Source organism: Lithobates pipiens, unplaced genomic scaffold (genome assembly GCF_037356315.1).
Source record: "Lithobates pipiens isolate NorthernLeopardFrog02 unplaced genomic scaffold, aLitPip1_a1.2 Scaffold_18, whole genome shotgun sequence".
NCBI classification, from domain to species: Eukaryota; Metazoa; Chordata; class Amphibia; order Anura; family Ranidae; genus Lithobates; species Lithobates pipiens.
The window spans coordinates 644,809,650-644,831,079 of NW_027507758.1; the positions used below are offsets into that span (position 1 = coordinate 644,809,650).

The 21,430-nt window shown below is 45.2% G+C and overlaps 1 protein-coding gene across 2 annotated transcripts; it reads left to right on the top strand.

The window, feature by feature from the left end:
- Positions 1-1,057: 1,057 nt before the first annotated feature.
- LOC143989606 (uncharacterized) lies at positions 1,058-9,986 on the top strand. 2 transcript variants are annotated; one of them, XM_077489822.1, is made up of 7 exons: positions 1,058-1,130; positions 3,398-3,525; positions 3,614-3,737; positions 3,854-3,951; positions 4,251-4,460; positions 4,584-4,725; positions 8,533-9,986. In XM_077489822.1, the coding sequence occupies exons 3-7, from the start codon at positions 3,653-3,655 to the stop codon at positions 9,903-9,905; spliced, it is 1,908 nt and encodes a 635-aa protein (XP_077345948.1). In that variant the 5' UTR covers positions 1,058-1,130; positions 3,398-3,525; positions 3,614-3,652; the 3' UTR covers positions 9,906-9,986. The 2 variants fall into 2 exon arrangements, with proteins under 2 accessions (XP_077345948.1, XP_077345949.1); XM_077489823.1 differs by lacking the exon at positions 4,251-4,460.
- Positions 9,987-21,430: the final 11,444 nt, after the last annotated feature.

The window sequence follows — 21,430 nt, forward strand, 5'->3', positions numbered from 1 at the left end:
ATCAATAAAAATCACCAGTAAGGGGGCGCCCTCATCATCCCGCGTGTAAGAGGGGGAAGAAGGCGTGGCTACATTACAGCTGCCACAGTTTGGTGCACCGAGAACTTTACACCTTATCAACTTTTCATTGATTGGTGGATTTATTTTGAGCTAAATAATATAATAATAATAATAATAAGTTCATTGAAGTAGATGCAAAGTGGAAGCAGTGGACTTGCAGAGAACACTTTATTGAGCACAAAATATTATATGATTACATGAACTTGCACAGATTTTTAGTCTATTTAATATAGCAGCAAATATTATACGATTAAAGAAGTAGGTGCAAAGTGAAAGCAGTGGATCTGCAGGGAACAGCATCTTGAGCACAAAGCACTTTATGTTGTATATGAATTTGCACATGGATCAGTTTACATAATTTATTGATAAACACCATAAGATCAGTGAAGTAGGCGTAAAGTGGAAGCAGTAGATCTGCAAAGAATATTATTTGAGCCCCTAGCACTTTATATATGAATGTCTCCACATATTTTAGTGTATTTGTGATGATTTATGTGCACACACAATAGGACAGCGCTGTAGTTGCTCTTCTAGTTGATATAAAGGGAATACTTACCTTTGTTACAGCAGCAGTCCGGTATAAGTTATTTCTGTAGGTATTTGAGTTGTTACACATAGTGCGGGTTTTATTCTATTTATATTGGTAACATAATTGCCCAAATCTGGGGATCAGGAGCCATTTCCACCCTTTACTCTCTGCTGGGGTTCTTTGTATCCATATAACAGATGTTCTACATGACTAAATCTGACATCAATTTTACTGCAAAATCAAAGGGGCCAAAATGTCTCCCCCCCCGAGCAGTAATATATTTCTATCCCCCTTGGTGGGAGTGGAGATGACCCATCTATAAGGATATACAGTACAAGCACAAGGCCGTGTTCACACTACCAGATGTTTCTCAGGGCTGCAGTTCCTCTGATCTCCACAAGGCTGTGATCTCACTTTTACCCAGACAGGAAGTCTCTATGGAAGACAGGAAGCGATGTCAGGTACAGACAGGAAGTTCCGGGTGAGAGGTGAGTCGGGAGGAAGTAGAGAGAAGACGTTGCTGGAAGAAGTAGTAGAGGAGGTAATAAGATCGTATTTTCTATTTACACCCAGTAACCCCCTATAATGAAGGTCAGAAGTATTAGATGTTTGTATTTAGTTTTATAAAATGGACAATCTCTAATCGGGATACAATGTATAACGCAGTCAGTGTATCGGTATAATGTGGAGTGTGAGTTCCGGGGTCCCCACAGGGGGAGGACATGAGGCTCCCTCAGTAAGAAGCACATAAATGATTGTATATTGTGTCAGGATAGAGCCAGACACCTCGGCACCACCTGAATCTGAGGGGAGGTCTCTGGCTGAATTCACAACACAAAGAAGGGGGTGAGTCTGGTGAGAGTCGCCTTCCATGATGGACACAGAGAGGAGCTGATGGCTGCAGACCTCACTGGAAGGTGCTTAGAACTGCTGAGTCTGATGGGTCAGTATGGACTGGGTGCTGCTCTCTGCACCCTGGACATATAGTTCTGTATTGTCTGTGCTGCTGAGCTGTGGTCAGACCCTCCCAACCCCCTCCAAGGGCCCATGGACTTCACCCTGCCTGCCCTGCTTCAGCTACCAGCCCCTACCCCTGTTGGCCTGGATATCTGCCCTGTTCTGGACTTCACCCTGCCTGCTCTTCTTCAGCTACCAGCCCCTACCCCTGTTGGACTTGATATCTGCCATTTCCTATACTTAACCCATCACACCCTGATCTCTGCCCTTTTTTGGACCTGGATCTCTGTCCCTGAGTCGGGCCCATTTCCCTGGCCATCCTACGTGGACTACCTGTGTGGTGTTACATTGTTATCTGGTGGAATTTTTCATTGTACTTTGTCTTGCTACCCTATGTGCCAACTCTGCTCTGCCCTGTGGACTATCACCCCTTTGCTGTCCTGAGGAGCACTCTTCATTTCTGTGCCTTCTGTTTGCCCCGTTAAAATAACAACCCTTATCTGTCCCATATTACCCCCCTGAGGATCGCTCTTCATTGCTGTGTCTATTGTGTGTTCTGTGGACTAATTCTCCTCCTGCCTGTACCCCGAGTCCCCCAATAAATGCCCCACATGTCGGGTTCCTGGTGATTCGCCTCTGTGTGCTCTCTCTCTGCACTCTTCATTCATCACACTCCCGTCATGTCCGTCCTCTTCCTCCATAGTCACTGTGATGTCTTTTATCTCCAGCAGATGATGATACACACATATATTATTATTATTATTATACAGGATTTATATAACGCCCACAGTTTACACTGCACTTTACAATATAAAAGGGAGACAATACAGTTATAATACAATAAAATACGAAAGGTTTAAGAGGGCCCTGCTCAGAAGAGCTTACAATCTAATAGGGAGGGGCAGGTGGTACAAAAGGTTGTAACTGTGGGGAGGAGCTGATGGAAGTGATAAAAGATCAGTTGGAGACGTGATCGGCTTCCCTGAAGAGATGAGTTTTCAGGGGTCACCTGAAGGTAGCAAGAGTAGGGGATAGCCGGACAGGTTGAGGTAGCAAGTTCCAGAGGATGGGAGAGGTGTATATATATATATATATATTTATATATATATATATATATATATATAGTGTGGATACCTAGATTAACCCCCTTCAGGGGGATCAGTTGGTGATGAATATATCTTCCTTCCAAATCTGGCCATACATGGTTCAGTTTTATCGTTCATCCAGTGGGATGAGAGGAAAAAACAGAAGAAAAAACAGAAGTGATTCCCCCATCCACACATTGGAGGGGGATGGGGGAAATTCTCCCCGCTGCACTATTGTATTCTGACAATGGGGGGCGCTCCTCCGCTCTCAGAATACACAGATCAGTGATGAAGCTATTGGCTGCAGCCGCTGATGGAGTGACTTTTATCCGGCAGTGACCACACATGGATGGAAATGTGACCGATCCCTGCTGAACCAGCTGAATTTCCATGTCTCTATGGTCACCATAAGTGACTTCCTCCCCTCCCCCTCATCTCCTTCATTATGTAAGTCATGCTGAGATCATCTCCCATTGGCTGAGCAATATTCTCATTTGTCTCTGAGCTCCTTCTTCCATTTTTTCAGATGTTCTTAGGATGTGGGCGGACTCTTGGCATCCTCACTAGCAAAGTGGGACTGTTGGTCCTGCATTGTATGTAATGACATCAGAATACCTGCTACAAACTTTTATCCTGCATAGTGTGGGGGTCCTGTGTGGGGTAAATTATATCTCATTCTGAAGTGGAGCTTTAATATAATGGACCCCTGAATGGTGAGGTGAGAAGGATTCTGGGAATATCATTTATTTTTTCTATTTGTGTTCAGATGTAGAGTTTTCCTCCTGTGAAGTCTGGAGATCATATGACCATCACATTGCCTCCACCTCCCTCCCTGATAGAATAGAGAAATACAAAGAAGATTCTAGAAGTCACCAGAGAGATGATGGAGGAGAGGTGAGGAGGATTCTGGGAATTCTGGGACATTATCCAGTAACAGACAAGGGATGTGTCTGGATGGTGACTGTATCATTGTGTGTGTCAGGTTCCTATAAGGTGTCAGGATGTCACTGTCTATTTCTCCATGGAGGAGTGGGAGTATTTAGAAGGACACAAGGATCTCTACAAGGACGTCATGATGGACAATCAGCCGCCCCTCACATCACCGGGTAAGAGGAGACTTTATTGTAAAGGAGAGAGCAGTACGGAGGCTCCACCTAGATCCCCCATCATCTGATAAACACATAGAAACAATGTATTCAGTCAGTGTGTGTGTTTCCTACAGATGGATCCAGTAATGGGAATCCCCCAGAGAGATGTCCCCGTCCTCTGTATTCCCGGGATTCCACACAGGAAGATCACACCATCCCCCACCATCATCAGGTAGATGAGGAACAATCACTGATAGTATCATTAGGATCTGTGCATTATCTGCATTGTTACCATTGATGTCATTTTATTATATATTCAGAGTGGAAATCTGAGAGATTCTAAAGAGATTAAAGAAGAGATAAAAGAGGAGGATGATGAGGATGGGGTGATGAAGGAGTCAGAGTTTCTAAAAGAACACAAAGATCTGTGCACCATCCCCCACCATCATCAGGTAGATGAGTGACAATTATTGGTAGTTCTGATTTATACACAGCATGATTGTTACAATGAATGTTTTATTATATATTCAGAGTGGAAACCTCGGGGGTGATAATATTGATGTTAAAGAAGAGTATAAAGAGGAGGATGAGGAGTATGGAGTGATGGAGGAGTTTTCAGAAGCACACAAGGATATGATGGAGCCACCAAATACCAGGAACCCACCAGAGAGATGTCCCCGTCCTCTGTATTCCCGGGATTCCACACAGGAAGGTCACACCATCCCCCACTGTTACCTCAAGGTTGGTGGGATGGAGCATCTAGAACATGGACTCCTAGAGATGATGTGTGGATTTTCTATGTGATGTCACAATAATAAATCTTCTATCTTACAGATGATATTCTCTCTCATTTTCTTGGTTTAGAGTGGAGATCCAATGGATATAGAATTTGAGGTGAAATCAGAAGAAGAAGAGAGGTATGTGAGGGATGATCAGCAGTCTATGGAGGAGGATGGAATAACGGGGACATTTATAGAGGAGGGCACTCCTACAGAGATCAGCACAGGTGGGTCATTAACACTAAATACATTCCTCCACCCATACTGCTCACTGATTGGTCCAGAGTAGGGCGGGGGCTGGGTGATATCAGCCTGTAATCCCCTGGTCACTTTCCTGAGCTGTGTTCCCCGTCCTGTATTCCTGGATTTCTCTCCGATAATCTTCCTTCTCTGTGCTGCCGACACAATTTATGTATCTAGACTGGATTTATGGAGATTCTGGGGATCAGCTGGCAGCAAAATGTTCATTTTCCCCATAGATGTTACTAGATCTAGGCACCTGGGGTATGTGATTTGGGTCTTCTGCCCCATACCCGGGTATGACAAGATCTCTGACAGAACAATCCCCCAGGATTACCGTATTTATCGGCATATAACACGCACTTTTTATATGCGGATCCCCACTTTCTGTGAGGCTAAAATACTGAGCGGCGCCGAAAAAGACAGAGCGCCCCCGAAAAAGACCGAGCCGTCTGCTCGGCTCCGCTCGTAGTCCCGCCTCCCTGCTGTTTCTGGAGCGAGCGCTGCCGAAACAGACCGAGCCGACTCTACTGTGTACTCAGCGCTCGCTCCAGAAACAGCAGGGAGGCGGGACTACGAGTGGAGCCGAGCAGACGGCTCGGTCTTTTTCGGCACCGCTCAGTCTTTTTCAGAGCCGCTCGGTCTTATTCGGCGGCGCTCGCTTGGTCTGTCTCAGTGGTGGGATATTTAAACATGGGCAAGGCTGCAAACGCCGCTGGGCGAGCTGGAAATGACACTGGCAAGCTGCAAATGACACTCTGCAAGGCTGCAAACAGCGGTGGGCAAGCTGCAAATGACACTGATCATTCTGCAATTATGGACAAGGCTGCAGATGCACACTGATAAGGCTGCATTGACGGGCATTTAAATGTAAGGTTTTTTTCTCCCTTAACCACTTCGGTACCGCGCTATTGCCAAATGACAGCATTAGCGCGGACCTACATTTCCGGGACTACGTCTATTGACGTCGTCCCGTGTACGAGCGGCCTGCGCGCCCCCTGAGGGGCGCGCGCGGCGCGCTCTGTGATCGGCGAGTCCATGAGACTCGCCTGATCACCGATCCGTGAAAGGGGTCGATCCCGACCCCTTATCACGTGATCAGCTGTCAGCCAATGACAGCTGATCATGTGATAGAACGGAGCCGGTAATCGGCTATTATTCCTCGCGCTGACAGCGCGAGGAGAAAAAAAAAAGCCGATCACCGGCGGCCGTGATCGGGACATCAGTCCCGATCACGGCCAATAATCTAAGCGCTCACCTGCCCCCTGCCAGTGCCCACCTGCCCCCTGCAGTGCCAGTTTAATAAAAGTTAGTGCCCCCCCATCAGTGCCACCCAGCAGTGCCCACAGTGCTACCAAGCAGTGCCCACAGTGCCACCCAGCAGTGCCACCCACAGTGCCCACAATCTGCCTCAAAGGTGCTGCACCCCAGTGCCGCCCATCAGTGCCCAGCAGTGCCGCCCATCAGTGCCCAGCAGTGCCACCTATCAGAGCCACCTATCAGTGCTACCTATCAGTGCCCATCAGTCCCATCTTATCTGTGCCCATCTTATCTGTGCCGCCTTATCTGTGCCCATCTTATCTGTGCCGCCTTATCTGTGCCCATCGGTGCCGCCTTATCTGTGCCTATTAGTGCCGCCTTAACTATGCCTATCAGTGCCCACCAGTGCAGCCCATCAGTGCCCATCAGTGCCCACCAATGCAGCCTATCAGTGCCGCCTAATCAGCGCACTTCAATGAAGGAGAAAAATGACCCGTTTGCAAAATTTTAGAACAAACTATTAAAACATGATTTTTTTTTTTTTTTTTTGCATCTTTTTTTGTTTGTTTAGCAAAAAATAAAACTCCGAGCTGTAACTAAATACCACCAAAAGAAAGCTCTATTTGTGGGAAAAAAATGATAAAAATGTCATTTGGGTACAGTGTTGTATGGCCGCGTAATTGTCATTCAAAGTGCATCAGCGCTGAAAGCTGAAAATTGGTCTGGGCAGGAGGGGGGTTTAAGTGCCCAGTAAGCAAGTGGTTAAACTTCCCTCCAAAAACTTTTTTCCTTAAAATGCCCTCCTAAACTTGGGGTGCGTGTTATACCCCGATAAATACGTTACTTGTTGGGTTGTCTGCTGGCTGTGCCGGGTGGAGGGATATGTCTGTATAGTCTCAGACCCAAGTCACTGAGTGCAGTCTCAGGAGATGGGAGGCAGCGGTGTGGGACCTCTGCAACTTGTCTCATGTAATCATTTCATCTTCCACTGATTACTGAATACCAATATTATGAGTCCTGACCCTTACACTGTATCAGTTATATTGTACATTACATACTCCTGACCCTTACACCAGGGCTCAAAATTTCAAGTCCTGAGCTACTAGCCAGGCCTTAATGGTTACTCGCCACCAGTTTCCCCACCCAACCCAACCAGTCTCCACCCCTAAACACACCCTCATAAATTATCTCATGAAATGAACCTTAAATGTTTTATGCAGAATTAAGTTACAAAAATAAATATTAACAACAACTTTATTGGTGCCCCTCAGTACAGTCTCAGCTGTGCCCCTCAGTACAGTCTCACCTGTGCCCATCAATACAGCCTCACTTGTGCAGAGGAAGAGTCGAGCTGGCCAATCATCAGAGAGCGGGTATTGGCCACTGTAACATGTTTCATTTGAATTGCTGGGTTCCCGGTGCCGCTCACCATCAAATACAGTCCTGCCTCCTCACCGCTCACATCACACAGTCCCGCCCCCTTGCCCAGGACATCCCAGCATTGGACTGCTGTTCTGTCTACCCAATGCTCTGGACAAGGAGGCGGGACTGTGTGATGTGTGCGGTGCTGGGTGAAGAGGTGGGGCTGTGATGGTGAGCGACCCCGGGAACCCAGTATTTCAAATGAAAGCTGTTGGCCAATCCCCGCTCTCTGATGATCAGCCAGCTCGACTCTTCCTCTCCTCTCTTCCCCTGGTTGGGAGAATGGCTCCTGTTCAACCCCCACCTGCCGGCGCTGCTTGCCCCCTCCTCCCAGGCAGCCCACGCTTGCCAGCAATCATTTTGCGAGTGGAAAATTTGAGGGCTGCCTTACACCATATCATTTATATTGTACATTACATGCTCCTGACCCCTGCACTATATACTCTATGTTGTATATTACTTTATTCTGATACCACATAGTCCTATCTGTTGTATCCTATATAATAAGTTGTATGTTACATAGTCCTGATTTCTTTTACACCCATTTCCTACCAGCTGGACATTTTATATCTGATGATGTGATTGGAGGACAGACTTTTACATGGTGATAATAATGTGATAACATCCTCAGACTTTGGAACCTTAAACAGAAAGTGATAATGAGGGAGGAGTCAATAACCCAATGATGGGGGTCTTCAGGATCAGTCCAGTCTTCATCTTGGTTGTTCTCCCCCCATCCTCACTCTCTGACCTCTGGTGGGGCTCAGCCCCGCTGTTATTCATGACTAAATCATGGACTAAATAAGGAAGTGCAGGACTTCTTGTGTTGGGAAGATGGCAATGAGTGATAGAGGGGGAGGGGACACTCGTCCTATAATCCCCTCATCACTGTCACTCCTATAAAAGACATTTCTCGTTGTTTCCTCACTCTCTGACTAAGGTCCATGAATAAAGAAATGATCTGGTAGGAGATCAGAGGACCCATTTACTAGTTACCTTGAGGGGGGAATTGTAAGATCCTCAGAGACCAAGCTGCCTGATGTGGGCGGAGTCCTGGTTTAGGGGAACCAATCAGCTGATGTCTAGTAATAATCTTTGTATTTCTATTTTAGTAGATGGACGGGAGATGAGGAAAACCTCAGAGGATTGTCTCACTTTGTCTCCAGACTGTAAAGTAGAAGATGAGGACATCACACAGTATAGTCCAGGAGAAAACCCGACTACCTCAAATGTCCATCCGGCACCACACAGTGTAGATGGACCATCGTATTCCTCTTATCCTGAGGAACCTCAGACTGTGAGGGACGGGGCCGGACCATCGTATTCCTCTTATCCTGAGGAACCTCAGACTGTGCGGGACGGTGCCGTCCTTCCAACAGAGGAGAGACTTTCCTGTACTGAGTGCGGGAAGTGTTTCCGTTATAAATCCAAACTTAATGAGCATAAAATATCTCACACAGGAGAGAAGCCGTATTCCTGTCCTGAGTGTGGGAAATGTTTTTTACATAAGGGCAATCTTTACAGACATCAGAATTCCCACATAGGGGAGAAGCCCTATTCATGTGCTGAGTGCGGGAAATGCTTTTCACAGAAAGCCAATCTTTACAGACATCAGATTTCCCACACGGGAGAGAAGACATATTCCTGCCCTGAGTGTGGGAAATGTTTTTCAGATAAGTTGAGTCTTTACAAACATCTGAGATCTCACACGGGGGAGAAGCCATATTACTGTTCTGAGTGCGGGAAATGTTTTTCACAGAAGTCTAGTCTTTACACACATCAGAGATCACACACAGGGGAAAAGCCACATTCCTGTCCTGAGTGTGGAAAATGTTTTTCACGTAGGTACCATCTTTTCAGCCATCAGAGAGTGCACACAGGAGGGAAGCCGTATTCCTGCCCTGAGTGTGGGAAATGTTTTTCACAGAAATCCGGTCTAAACACACATCAGAGATCTCACATGGGGGAAAAGCCGCATTCCTGTCCTGAGTATGAGAAATGTTTTTCAGGTAAGATTGGTCTTTCCACACATCAGAGATCTCACACGGGGGAGAAGCTATATTCTTGTCCTGAGTGTGGGAAATGTTTTTCACAGAAGTCCAGTCTTAGCAGACATCAGAGATCTCATACAGGAGAAAAGCCACATTCCTGTCCTGAGTGCAGGAAATGTTTTTCAGATAAGTCCGGTCTTTCCACACATCAGAGATTTCACACGGGGGAGAAGCCGTATTCCTGTCCTGAGTGTGGGAAATGTTTTTCACATAAGACCAGTCTTTCCACACATCAGAGATCTCACACGGGGGAGAAGCCGTATTTCTGTCCCGAGTGCGGGAAATGTTTTTCACATAAAACCGGTCTTTCCGCACATCAGAGATCCCACACGGGGGAGAAGCCATATTCCTGCCCTGAATGTGGGAAATGTTTTTCACAGAAGGCCAGTCTTTCCACACATCAGAGATCTCACAGGGGGGTGTCAGGGACTTGAACCAGACAGCTGGATAACTTCCACCGGGATCCTGTGGATACCCAAATGACACACACATGAGATGAGGTCAAAAACATGTCTGTTTATACAAAATAAAGGAAGGGTGGATTACAATATATTTAGGGTTTGGTTACAGAGAAAAAGGATGGCAATTCTAAGAAAAGATGTTTACCTCCATATGATGTGCAGTCTCATAATATTTTCGGTAAAAAGTACAGGTCAGGCCGTCTTTGGCCTGAGAAACCAGCCATGCCAATCTATTAGCCAAAACATATCTAGCAAGTAGACACATTCCAAGTCAAACTCAGATCCGTCTTTATAGTACAAACCAAATAGCAATTGTTCAGGACTTGTATGACCAAAATAATAACACAAACAGCAAGTGGGTAGAGGAAAGTTTTCACCACCTCACTTCCTGTGGGTGACCAACCTGTGAACACATTATACCACGAATGATGGGTGTCTTGTGATAACTGAATAGTGGCTGCTTTTACCTCTCATAATGGTAGTTAGGGATGGGCTGTCTGTTTGCGTCGAACATTGGCTGTTCGCCCGTTTGCCGAATAGCGAACAATTTGGGGTGTTCACGGCAAATTCTAAAGCCACGGAACACCCTTTACAAGTGGGAGAAATCAAAAGTGCTAATTTTAAAGGCTTATATGCAAGTTATTGTCATAAAAAGTGTTTGGGGGCCCGAGTCCTGCCCCAGGGGACATGTATCAATGCAAAAAAAGTTTTAAAAACTGCAATTTTTTTCGGGAGCAGTGATTTTAATATTGCTTAAAGTGAAATATTCCTTTAAATTTCGTACCTGGGGGGTGTCTATAGTATGCCTGTAAATTGGCGCATGTTTCCCGTGTTTACAACAGTCCGAGAGCAAATTTACATTTCTAAAGGAAAAAAAGTCATTTAAAAGTACTAGCGGTAGTGTCGGCTATTAATGAATTGTTAGGTCTCTGCAATACACATAAAAGTCATTGGAAAAAAAACGGCCTGGGATTCCCACGCAGTGCATTACCAGGCCCTTTGGGTCTGGTATGAATATCAAGGGGAACTCCAAAACAAAATTCTAAGAAAAACATGCGTGAGGTTCCCCCCAAATTCCATACCAGGCCCTTCTGGTCTGGTATGAATATTAAGGGGAACCCCGCGCCAAAATTTAAAACTAAAATGGCATGGGAGGCCCCCTAAAAATCCATACCAGACCCTTATCCGAGCACGAAACCTGACAGGGCGCAGGAAAAGAGGGGCGGACGAGAGAGTGCCCCCCCGAACCGTACCAGGCCACATACCCTCAACATTGGGAGGATGTCCCCATGGGCCTCACCCCCACAATCCTTGCCCGGTGGTTGTGGGGGCTTATCGGAATCTGGAAGCCCGCTTTAATAAGGGGACTCCCAGATCCCACCCCCACCGTGTGAATTGGTAATGGGGTACAAATGTACCCCTACCATTTCACAGAAAAAACATGTTAAAAAAGACAATAGCCGTTTTTTGACAATTCTCCTTAATATCCATACCAGACCTGAAGGGCCTGGTATGGAATTTGGGGGGACCCCCACGCTACCGCTAGTACATTTAAATGACTTTTTTGCATTTATAGATGTCCCCTGGGGCATGGCCTGGGTCCCCAAACACTTTTTATGACAATAACTTGCATATTATGCTGCGTACACATGACCGGTCTTTCCATCGGAATAAACTCCGATGGTCTTTCCGACGAAGTTCCACTAAAACGGTCTTGCCTACACACAATCACACCAAAGTCCGTACGGTGACGTACAAAATGTACGATGGATTAGAAAAAAGGAAATTCAATAGCTGCCGTCTCATACTTGCTTCAGAGCATGCGTCGTTTTTTGGTCCGTCGGAACAACCCGATAGGAATTGTTTCTGTCGGAAAAATTGTTCTATTTCAAGGTCCGCGAGAATTTTTGAAAAAAAAAGTCTGATGAGGCCCACACATCGGAATGTCCAATGCAAAGATTCCGTCTGACTTTTTCTGCCGGAAAGTCCGACCCTGTGTAGGAGGCATAAACCTTTAAAATTAGCACTTTTGATTATTCATGTTCGTATCCCATAGTCTTTAATGGTGTTTGCGTGTTTGAACAAATTTTTGGGCTGTTCGCTTGCTATGCTGCAAACCGAACAGGGGGGTGTTCTGCCCATCCCTAATGGTAGTTTTTATGATTTCCTGATGTACTGTCAAATTATATGTCTTAAGATATTGCAAAGATGTCTTTCATTGTTTGAGTATTTCTACGATTGGGCCTATGGGCAATGAGAAATCACCCATTGGGAGTGCATCTGGTCTCCAGGAGATTCTGTGGACGTGTTCTGTGACTCCTTCTAACATATCATTTTTCCCATGGCAATGCAAAAGTGAAACATTGTGTATGCAGCCTGAAAAGGGCAAACGAGCATCCACTTCAGTGATGTTTACTCCTACCTCCGTTGCTAAGCATACCTGCTGTGAGCCTACTTCTATAAACGCATTATAACCCTGTGGATATAAAGTCCAAATACACATGTTAACATTTGGCTTAGATAATAGGCAGGGTTCAAACACAGGAGACCTATGTGTACAAATGAGACCCCTATCAGCTTTCTGGCAGTCATCCAAGCTTTAAGTGTTGTTTGAACCCACAGCTATATAAGCCCCATCATACCTTGGTTCCCACCATGCAACAGTGTCAGTGATTACCTCTGGGATAGGGAGAATAAATAATTTGCACATAGCGATTCCATAATCTTTAGGGACGAACACCTTATAATGTCCCATACAATAAAAACAAGTTACCGTATGTTGCTAAACATCTTTTTGTGACTGAAATATCTTTAAAAGTCTGAGAAGAGATAAATTCCCTGTCTCTGTACAACTAGGTGCCAATACAACTGTGCATGCTTGTTACTCTCCATTTCACAAAAATCTTTACCCAATCTCACACAGGTGTCTTTACAAACCACAAAAAATACCTTTGCTGGTGCAAATGTAAAATATGTCACAATTTTGTATGTTTTTTTTATTATTTCCAAATAATCAGAATTTAAGCCCTAAAAATGGGATATGTGTACCACGATCAGAAATCAAAATGTAATTCCCCAAAATTAGAGGGTAACATCACTATTCTATACTCACACACCAAGAACCACCGAATATCACAGAATAAATCAAGAAGAATAACTCTTGCATAATGTAGATCACCTATATGTCCAAAGAAATGCAATATATGTGTATTTATTTGTAGGAGGTTTCCATATGCAGCAGCTCTGTGGCTTAGAGGTTAGAACTTCTCCTTAGCATCCTTGAGGGCCTGGGTTCCAATCCCAAGCATGTTGCTTCATGTAGAGAAGTTGTCTCATCTCCCTATGTTATTAAGCATAACTCCTGTCTCAGGTCCTAAAATGTAGTATTTATGTGTAGGAGGGTTCCACCACCATTGTAAATCTTGCCAGATACACTATTTAACCAAAAGTATTGGGACACATGACCTTTAATGGCAGCCCAGACTTAGTCCGTAGGGTTAAAATTTGATTTGGTCCACCCTTTGTAGCTATAACTGCTTCTGGGAAGGCTGTCCACAAGGTTTAGTGTGTCTATGGGAATGTTTGACATTCTTCCAGAAGTGCATTTGTGAGGCCAGGCACTCATGTTGGAGGAGAAGGCCTGGCTCACAGTCTCTGCTCTAATTCAGCCAAAAGGTATTCTATCGGGTTGAGGTCAGGACTCTGTGCAAGCCAGTCAAGTTCCTCCACCCCAAACTCATCCATGTCTTTATGGACCTTGCTTTGTGCACTGGTGTGCAGTCATATTGGAACAGGAGCGAGCCACCCCCAAACTGTTCCCACTAAGTTGGGAGTAGGAAATTGTCCAAATGCTGATGCCTTAAGAGTTCCCTTCACTGGAACTAAGAGGCCAAGCCCAACCCCTGAAAAACAAGCCCACATCATAACCCCCCTCCACCAAATGATTTGGACCAGTGCACAAAGCAAGGTCTATAAGGACATGGCTGAGTGAGTTATGCCGCGTACACATGATGGGAATTCTTGTCGGAAAAAGCTCTGATGGTTTTCCGACGGAATTCGGCTCAAGCTGTCTTGCCTACACACGGTCACATCAAATTCCGATCGTTTATAACGCGGTGACGTACAACACGTATGATGGGACTAGAAAAAGGAAGTTCAATAGCCAGTAGCCAATAGCTTCTGTCTCGTAGTTGAATCTGAGCATGCGTGATTTTTGGCGTATTGGAATTGCATACACACGATCGGAATTACCGATAGAAAGTTTTTCCATCGGGAAAATTGAGAACATGCTATCAATTTTTGGCTGTCGGAAATTCAGATAGCTAAATTCCGATGGAGCATACACACGGTCGCATTTTCTGATGAAAAGCTCTCGTAGGTTTTTTCTGTCCGGAATTCCGATCATGTGTATGCGGCATTAGAGGTAGAGGAACTTGACAGTCCTGACCTCAACAGAACACATTGGGGATGAATTAGAGCGGAAATTGTAAGCCAGGCCTTCTTGTCCAACATCAGTGCCCGACGACACAATTGCACTTCTGGAAGAATGGTCAAACATTCCCATAGACACACTCCTAAACCTTTTGGACAGCGTTACCAGAAGAGTTGAAGCTGTTATAGCTGCAAAGGGTGGGCCAACTCAATATTGAACCCTATGGACTAAGACTGGGATGCCATTACAGTTCATGTGCCTATAAAGACAGGCGTCCCAATACTTAGGCCAATATATTGTATATTGCTTGTGACACTGAGCATGGCTATGGACTTAGGGCTGGTTCACACCACAGAGATTCAGAGAACATGTGTGAAGCTGCCTGCTGGCTTAGTGGGCAGCACTTCTGTCTAGCAGCACTGGGGTTGCTAGTTCAATTCCCCAACATGCTAATGCTTGTGTTGAAGTTTATATGATCTCTCTGTGGGGGTTTCTCACCACAATCCAAAGACATGCTGTCATTTTATTTGCCTCCTGTCTAAATAGTCTCTAGTGTAAGAAAGTTAGTTTGGAACTTTAGATTGGAAGCTCATTGCAGCCAGGGACTGATGTTAAAGTTTGTTAGCACTAATCATGCCCAGGGACTTGGATATTTAAAATTGTAGGGTTTACACTGCACAGGTACATATGCTTAGAAAACGGTTGCTTTGTTTATGTGCATGCAAATGGACTTTGATCTTTGGCCTGTAGTTGGAGATTTGATGCACATAGCCAAGGGCTAACACAGTTGCAAATAGTATTATGTGTTCCTGCTCATCAGGTGCAATCACTTTAGACACACACGAAGAGACAAATTGAAAGATACTGGTGGGCGTGTACTTCTATTGGGCGGGTATCAGTGTGCTAACAATACAACCTCTCTTATATGAAGGGCTGCAGTAGGGGGGGTTTGTTTGGCCTGAGAAGGCCAGGTTTTTTGCTGTGATTTGTGGGGTAGAAGGAATGATATTGTGCATATTGACAAACGCCCAACTAGGGCTGTTTGTTTGCTGAAATTCTCGTTGCTTTTTTTCAATCAAAAGTGGGTTTATGTGGCCATGCTGTCAATGCTATGTGTGTATTGTTCCTGTCTGACCATGCAAACATAGTTTGGAAGCATCTGCTGACCTTCTACTCTTTTGATCTCTTTGCTTAATCATGTACACAGAAATACAGCTTCCAGCAGAACATGGGCACCAATGTATGTGGATGTGGATTGTGGGGTGGTGGTGGGTGTTATGTTTTGAATAAGTGTCTTAATATTATGTTGGAATACTTTGTAAGAATAATGACTGTTAAGTATGTTTCTATAATCTTGCAGATAAAAATGTGAGGTGTTGCCCGTTATACACTGAAAGTAAAGCTGTGTCCACTCTCCTATGAGCAGGGCCCTTAAAATACAATTGCTAAATGTAGCACCATATATCCTGTCCAAATTTTTTTTCTAGCTAGTAAATGAATGTACTTTTTTTTTTTTTGTTTCTGCTGGTAAAATAAAAGTTCATTATTGAGCTTTGTTGTGTTTTTTTTTTTCTTCTTTTCTTTCTTTTTAGTTTTTGGGGGTGGTGGTGGTTTTGGGGAAGCGCAATATCTTGTTATATCTTATCATTTCTATATGTATTTGTGCACCAAAAAACAAATCTCTTCACCCTGGATCACATTGATGCTACTTTGAAATCGGGCTACTTCAAGTGAAGTAGCTCGATTTCAAAGTAGCAAGGTCAGCGTGATTTCAGGTGCTACTTGATAGACATCTGTGTGGCTTCATATACAGATTTCTAAGTTTTCAAAAAAGTTTTATTAAAGCTATTAACAGAAATACAAAGTCAGCAAAAGGAATCATATTTCAACATTAGCATAAGTAGTTGGATGACAAGATTACAGGGAGGTGATAAACAAATAACAGAACACCGCAGGTCAAACCACAGATTACTGGTTAACAGTATGGGTCTGACATCCAACAACAGGTCATAAAAAAGAAAGAGAATGACACGTTCAATGTGCTGACCAACATAATCAAAATACATAAGAAAGATCATGTCAAGAGAGAGAAGGGAAAGAGAGCAGAGAGAAACAAAGGGAAAAGAGGAAAAAATGCAGACAGAAAAGAGAAGAAATATGAAAAACCCAAGGTGTGATCACTTTAGTAAGCGGAATAGGAACCATGGGTTCCACTTAAGGTCATATATGCGCGTTGTGTCCTGCAGAGTGTGGAAGATCTTTTCAGACAGCATCACTTGGTCAATACGTGAGAGAACCTGTGCTAACGGTATCGACTGGGATTTCCAGTGAAGTGCTATAGTCCATAGCACAGCGACACACATAGAGTGCACTAACCTTACAAAGTGTTTAGGAGTGTCAGGGGGGGTCTGGAAGAGAAGACAGTGGTGATAAGTGAGGGACAATGCTCGGCCAGCGAACCCGTCCATCAGCCTTAAGACCTCCTGCCAGACTGGGCGAATTAAATCACAATCCCAAAAAATGTGAATAAAAGTGCCAGGGTGATTGCATCCTCTAAAACAGTTGGGGGAAGTGAGGGGATAAATCTGGCGCAAACGTACCGGGGTGTAGTACCACCTGGTGAGAACTTTGATGGCCGTCTCTCTAATAGTCAGGGATCTGGTGCATTTGCGCATGTTGTTCCAACCCTCCTCCCAATCCACCACTCCGGTCTCCAGAGCCAACTCCTCCTCCCAACGCGATATATATCGCAGAGGCTGACACACAGAATGTCCCTCCAGAGCCCTGTATATCAGGGAGATCAGGCCTTTTTGGCGTGGGAAATTAAAACATAAGTCTTCGAAGATAGTGAGCTGTGCCTGGGGCCGGAGCCCATAACGGGAGAGAAAGAAGTGGCGGATTTGTAGGTATCTAAAACGTTCAGCATCCGGGAGTTGGTGCCGGGTCTGCAGTGTCGAAAAAGGAACTAAGCCAGAACCCGTCACAAAGTCCTTCAATTGGGTAAGCCCACATTGGACCCACATACCAAAAGATTCAGGATGGAGATAAGCTGGGGGAACCTAGGATCACCCAGGAAGGAAGCACCCATAGAGCAACCCAGGGCGAGGTCGTATTTATGCTTGAAGCGGTGCCACAGTAGGAGGCTGTCCGCCACTATAGTATTAAGGGTGGTTAAAGTCGAGTGAGGACGATGATTCGACCACATAAGTCCAGGGAGATAAAATGGAGTAATCGAGTCACTCTCAAACCTCACCCAGGGGACCCTAGAATTAGGGATCGACCACTGTGCTTGTTGAGTAAATCTGCAGGAAAGATAATACAACCAAATTTGAGGAACCCCCAGACCACCATTTTTCATAGATCTGTAGAGTACCCCCCTCGCAAACCTGGGAGATCTATTGTTCCAAATAAATCTGTTGAAATGGGATTGAAGGTTAAGGAGAAAATATTTGGAGAGCTTAACCGGTAGTGAGCGAAATAGATACAATAGCCTGGGGAGGATGACCATTTTGAGCGCTGTGATTCTTCCTATAAAGGGGATACGTAAAGAGAGCCAGCCTTTTAAGGTGTTTTTAAGTTTGCTAATCAGTGGGGGATAATTGACCCCAAAGAGGTCACGGAAATTCCCGGGCAGTCCCACTCCCAAGTAGGGAATGTGGGAGGCAGCCCAAGTAAAGGAGTAGTTTTGTTTAATAAGGGCCAAGTCATTGGGAGTAAAGCCTATAGGGAGGGCTACAGATTTGGAAACATTAATAGAAAGACCAGAGACTTTCGCAAAGTGAGACAGTGTCAGAAAAAGGTTGGGAAGGGAGACATGAGGGTTTGTTATAAACATCAAAACATCATCAGCATACATGCAAAATTTGTACATTTTGTTACCCTTAGTGTAACCAGTAATGTCAGGATGTCTCAGGAGGGCAATCGCAAGGGGCTCTAGGGCTAAAGCAAAGATTAAAGGGGAAAGGGGGCACCCCTGTCTAGTGCCTCTACCTATGGGGAAGAAATCTGAGCTACAGCCAGGCAACTTAATGTGGGTCATAGGATTATTGTAGAGGGCTTGGAATCCCACCAGAAAGCTGCCCTGAAAGCCCATGAGTGGCAATAGTGTGTCTAAGTAGTTCCATGTAACACTGTCAAACACCTTCTGTATGTCTAGGCTCAACAGGAGGAGCTTACGGGAGAACAGGTTGGCATCTTGAATAACGTTTGAGGCTAGGCGGATGTTGTCTGTGATAAAGCGATGTGGAATAAGCCCAGATTGGAAGGGGGAAATCAGGGAAGGGATACATTTTGCCAGTCTGTCCACTAAGATTCTACTAAATATTTTGATATCGTTATTTATAACCGAGATTGGCCTAAAGTTTTGAGGTAAATTATGATTTTTGTTGGGTTTAGGGATCAGTGACATGTTAGCTAACAGCATTTCTTCCGGGAAGCTATCGCCTAACAAAATTGAGTTGAAGAGTTGCATCATTCTAGGGGCTAAGATCATGGAATATTTTTTGTAATAAAGAGCCGAAAAGCCGCCCGGACCCGGGGCAGAACCCAATTTTAGTGACTTGAGAACCCCTAAGATTTCTGGGACCGTGATAGGGGCATTCAGTGCCTCCGTTTGTGAGGGGGAGAGTGTCGGAAGAGGGATGTCATGTAACCAGGACAGGTCAACGGGAGAAGGAAGAGTGAGGGGGGATTCTAGGAGTTTGGTATAGAATTGCTCGAAGATCTTGAGAACTTCTTTGGGATGTGACGATATAAAACCGTCTCTATTAGACAGCCGGTATACATGAGGCAGGCGAAGTGAGTTAGACAACTTCCTAGCAAACGAGGTCGATGCAGAGTTGTTGAATAACAAACTGCGGGCCTTGGCCCAGCGTAGTGTCTTCTCAACCTTGGATGACAACAAGGAGTCCAGTTCCAGGCGCTTCTGGTCTATGGAACGCCTGGTTGAGTCCAAGTGCAACAAGGACGAGTCTTTATATAAGTGATCTAATTCTCTGGTTAATTCAACTATCCTAAGTCTGTTGGATTTGTTACGGGCCGCAGAAATACTGATAAGTCTTCCTCTAATGACGGCTTTATGTGCCATCCAGAGAGTCGAGGGCTGCATATCTGGGCGAGCATTCAAGGAAAAATACTCTTCCAGAGACTGAGCTACCTGGGCTTCCACCCCTGCATCCGAGAGAAGGGATTCATTCAATCTCCAGGAATGGGGCATGGGGACGAGTTTAATAAATCCCGTAGTAAAGGAAATAGCCTGATGGTCTGACCAAACACAGGGATGAATGGAGGCATCCAAAGAGTTAGCAAGTATAATTGGGGTGGAGTATATGTAGTCTAACCTCGCATAACTATTATGCGGGTGGGAAAAGAAAGTGTACTCCCTGCAGCCTATGTTGTGGGCTCTCCAGGTGTCAGTGAGTTGCAGGTCCCGTAGGCCTCTAGAGAGCGACCTCGGGAAAGCTCTAGAAGCGGTCGAAGTCGACGAGCGGTCTAGAGTGGCGTTGGCTACTGAATTAAAATCGCCACCCATGATCACATGGGGGGAGTGGTATTGTGCCAATTTCTCAAAAAATAACCCAAAGAAAGTAGCTGAGCCCTCATTGGGTGCGTAAATACTGGCAATGGTAAGTTCCCTGTTGTGGACAATGCCCTGAACAATAACATATCGACTTTCGGGGTCTCTGAATATATGCTTAACCTCCATCGGGAGGGAAGAGTGGAGAAGTATGGCGGCACCCCTGGTCTTGGACGAGTGGAGCGAGTAAAAGGCCTGAGGAAAATCCTTATGGAAAAATTTAGGGTGGGAGGAGCGGGAGAAATGGGTTTCTTGGAGTAGAAGGATTTTAGCTCCAAGACTTTTATAAAAGGAAAAGGCTTTACGCCGTTTGGAAGGTGAGTTAAATCCCTTAACATTATGGGAGATACATGTTATTGCCATGGTAAATGAGAAATAACAACGGTAGTTGAGAGATCAAATCTGGTAGTGGGGGGGGAGGGGGAAACTCTCAAGGAATACTCGTCCAACAGGCGCAAGATAAACAGGGGGACCCTCATATCGTCACCAAGGTAACAGAAAAATAAGGTACAGTACAATAACACCAAGCGTAGCATGAGAACACTAATCCTGAGTATAAAAGGAGCCTGAGTTGCTGAAGGAACATAGGACATGAAAAATGATCGACCTAAATGGGAGAAAATCGAAAAACATAAAGTAAGAAAATAAACATTAGAGAAAAAAAGCCCAGAACCTAACCTAGGACTGGGACACAACATTAATGCTAAACGTGGTAGCGTGTGGGAAAGAATAGCCACACCAAAATTACAGTCTGATACCGAGACTACAAGGTCTCGCGACCAGTAGGGTTGCGCAATGGTAGGGGGCACCCACCAGAGAAGCAACCAACCACTGGAAAGGGGAGCCATACAACAGCTCCTAGGGACTTGTAAATGACCAGTGGGATGGGTAGGAAACACTGGAAAACATATAACCCCCCTCTCCCACCCGCTCCGCCACCCCCCAAAAAGATGGAGGCGCGGAGCGAGCGGGAGAAAAGAGGAAGAAAAAAGTAAAAAAAACAAAAACCCAAACAAACTCTACCCTCGAAAATGTAAACAAGAGCACTTTATATAAGTCCACTGGGAATTATAGCTAACCGCAGTCAGAGCCTCAAGATGAAGCAGAGAAAAGTATCATCAGCGAGGGCTATCTTCCACCCGATCCTCAGCACCATATCTGATCCTACGCCTGTCCCTCCTGGTCGGGGGTGTTTGCCAAATAGGTGTCGCTCTGGGAGTGGAGGGCAGTCTGCGAATCATAGAGGCCTCCAAAAGGCCAAGCTTCACCGGGATTTCCTGACCCTCCAGGACAGAAGTGGCAGAGTATGTCGAGCCATTATGAGGAATCACAAGACGAAACGGGAACCCCCAACGGTATCTGATGCGGGCTGATTGCAAGACTGTGGTTATCTCCTTCAGATTCCTTCTCCGCTCCAAAGTCGCCGGGGCGATATCCGGGAAAATTTGGATTACTTTGTCATCGAGAGTTATCCTCTGTTTGTTACGGGCT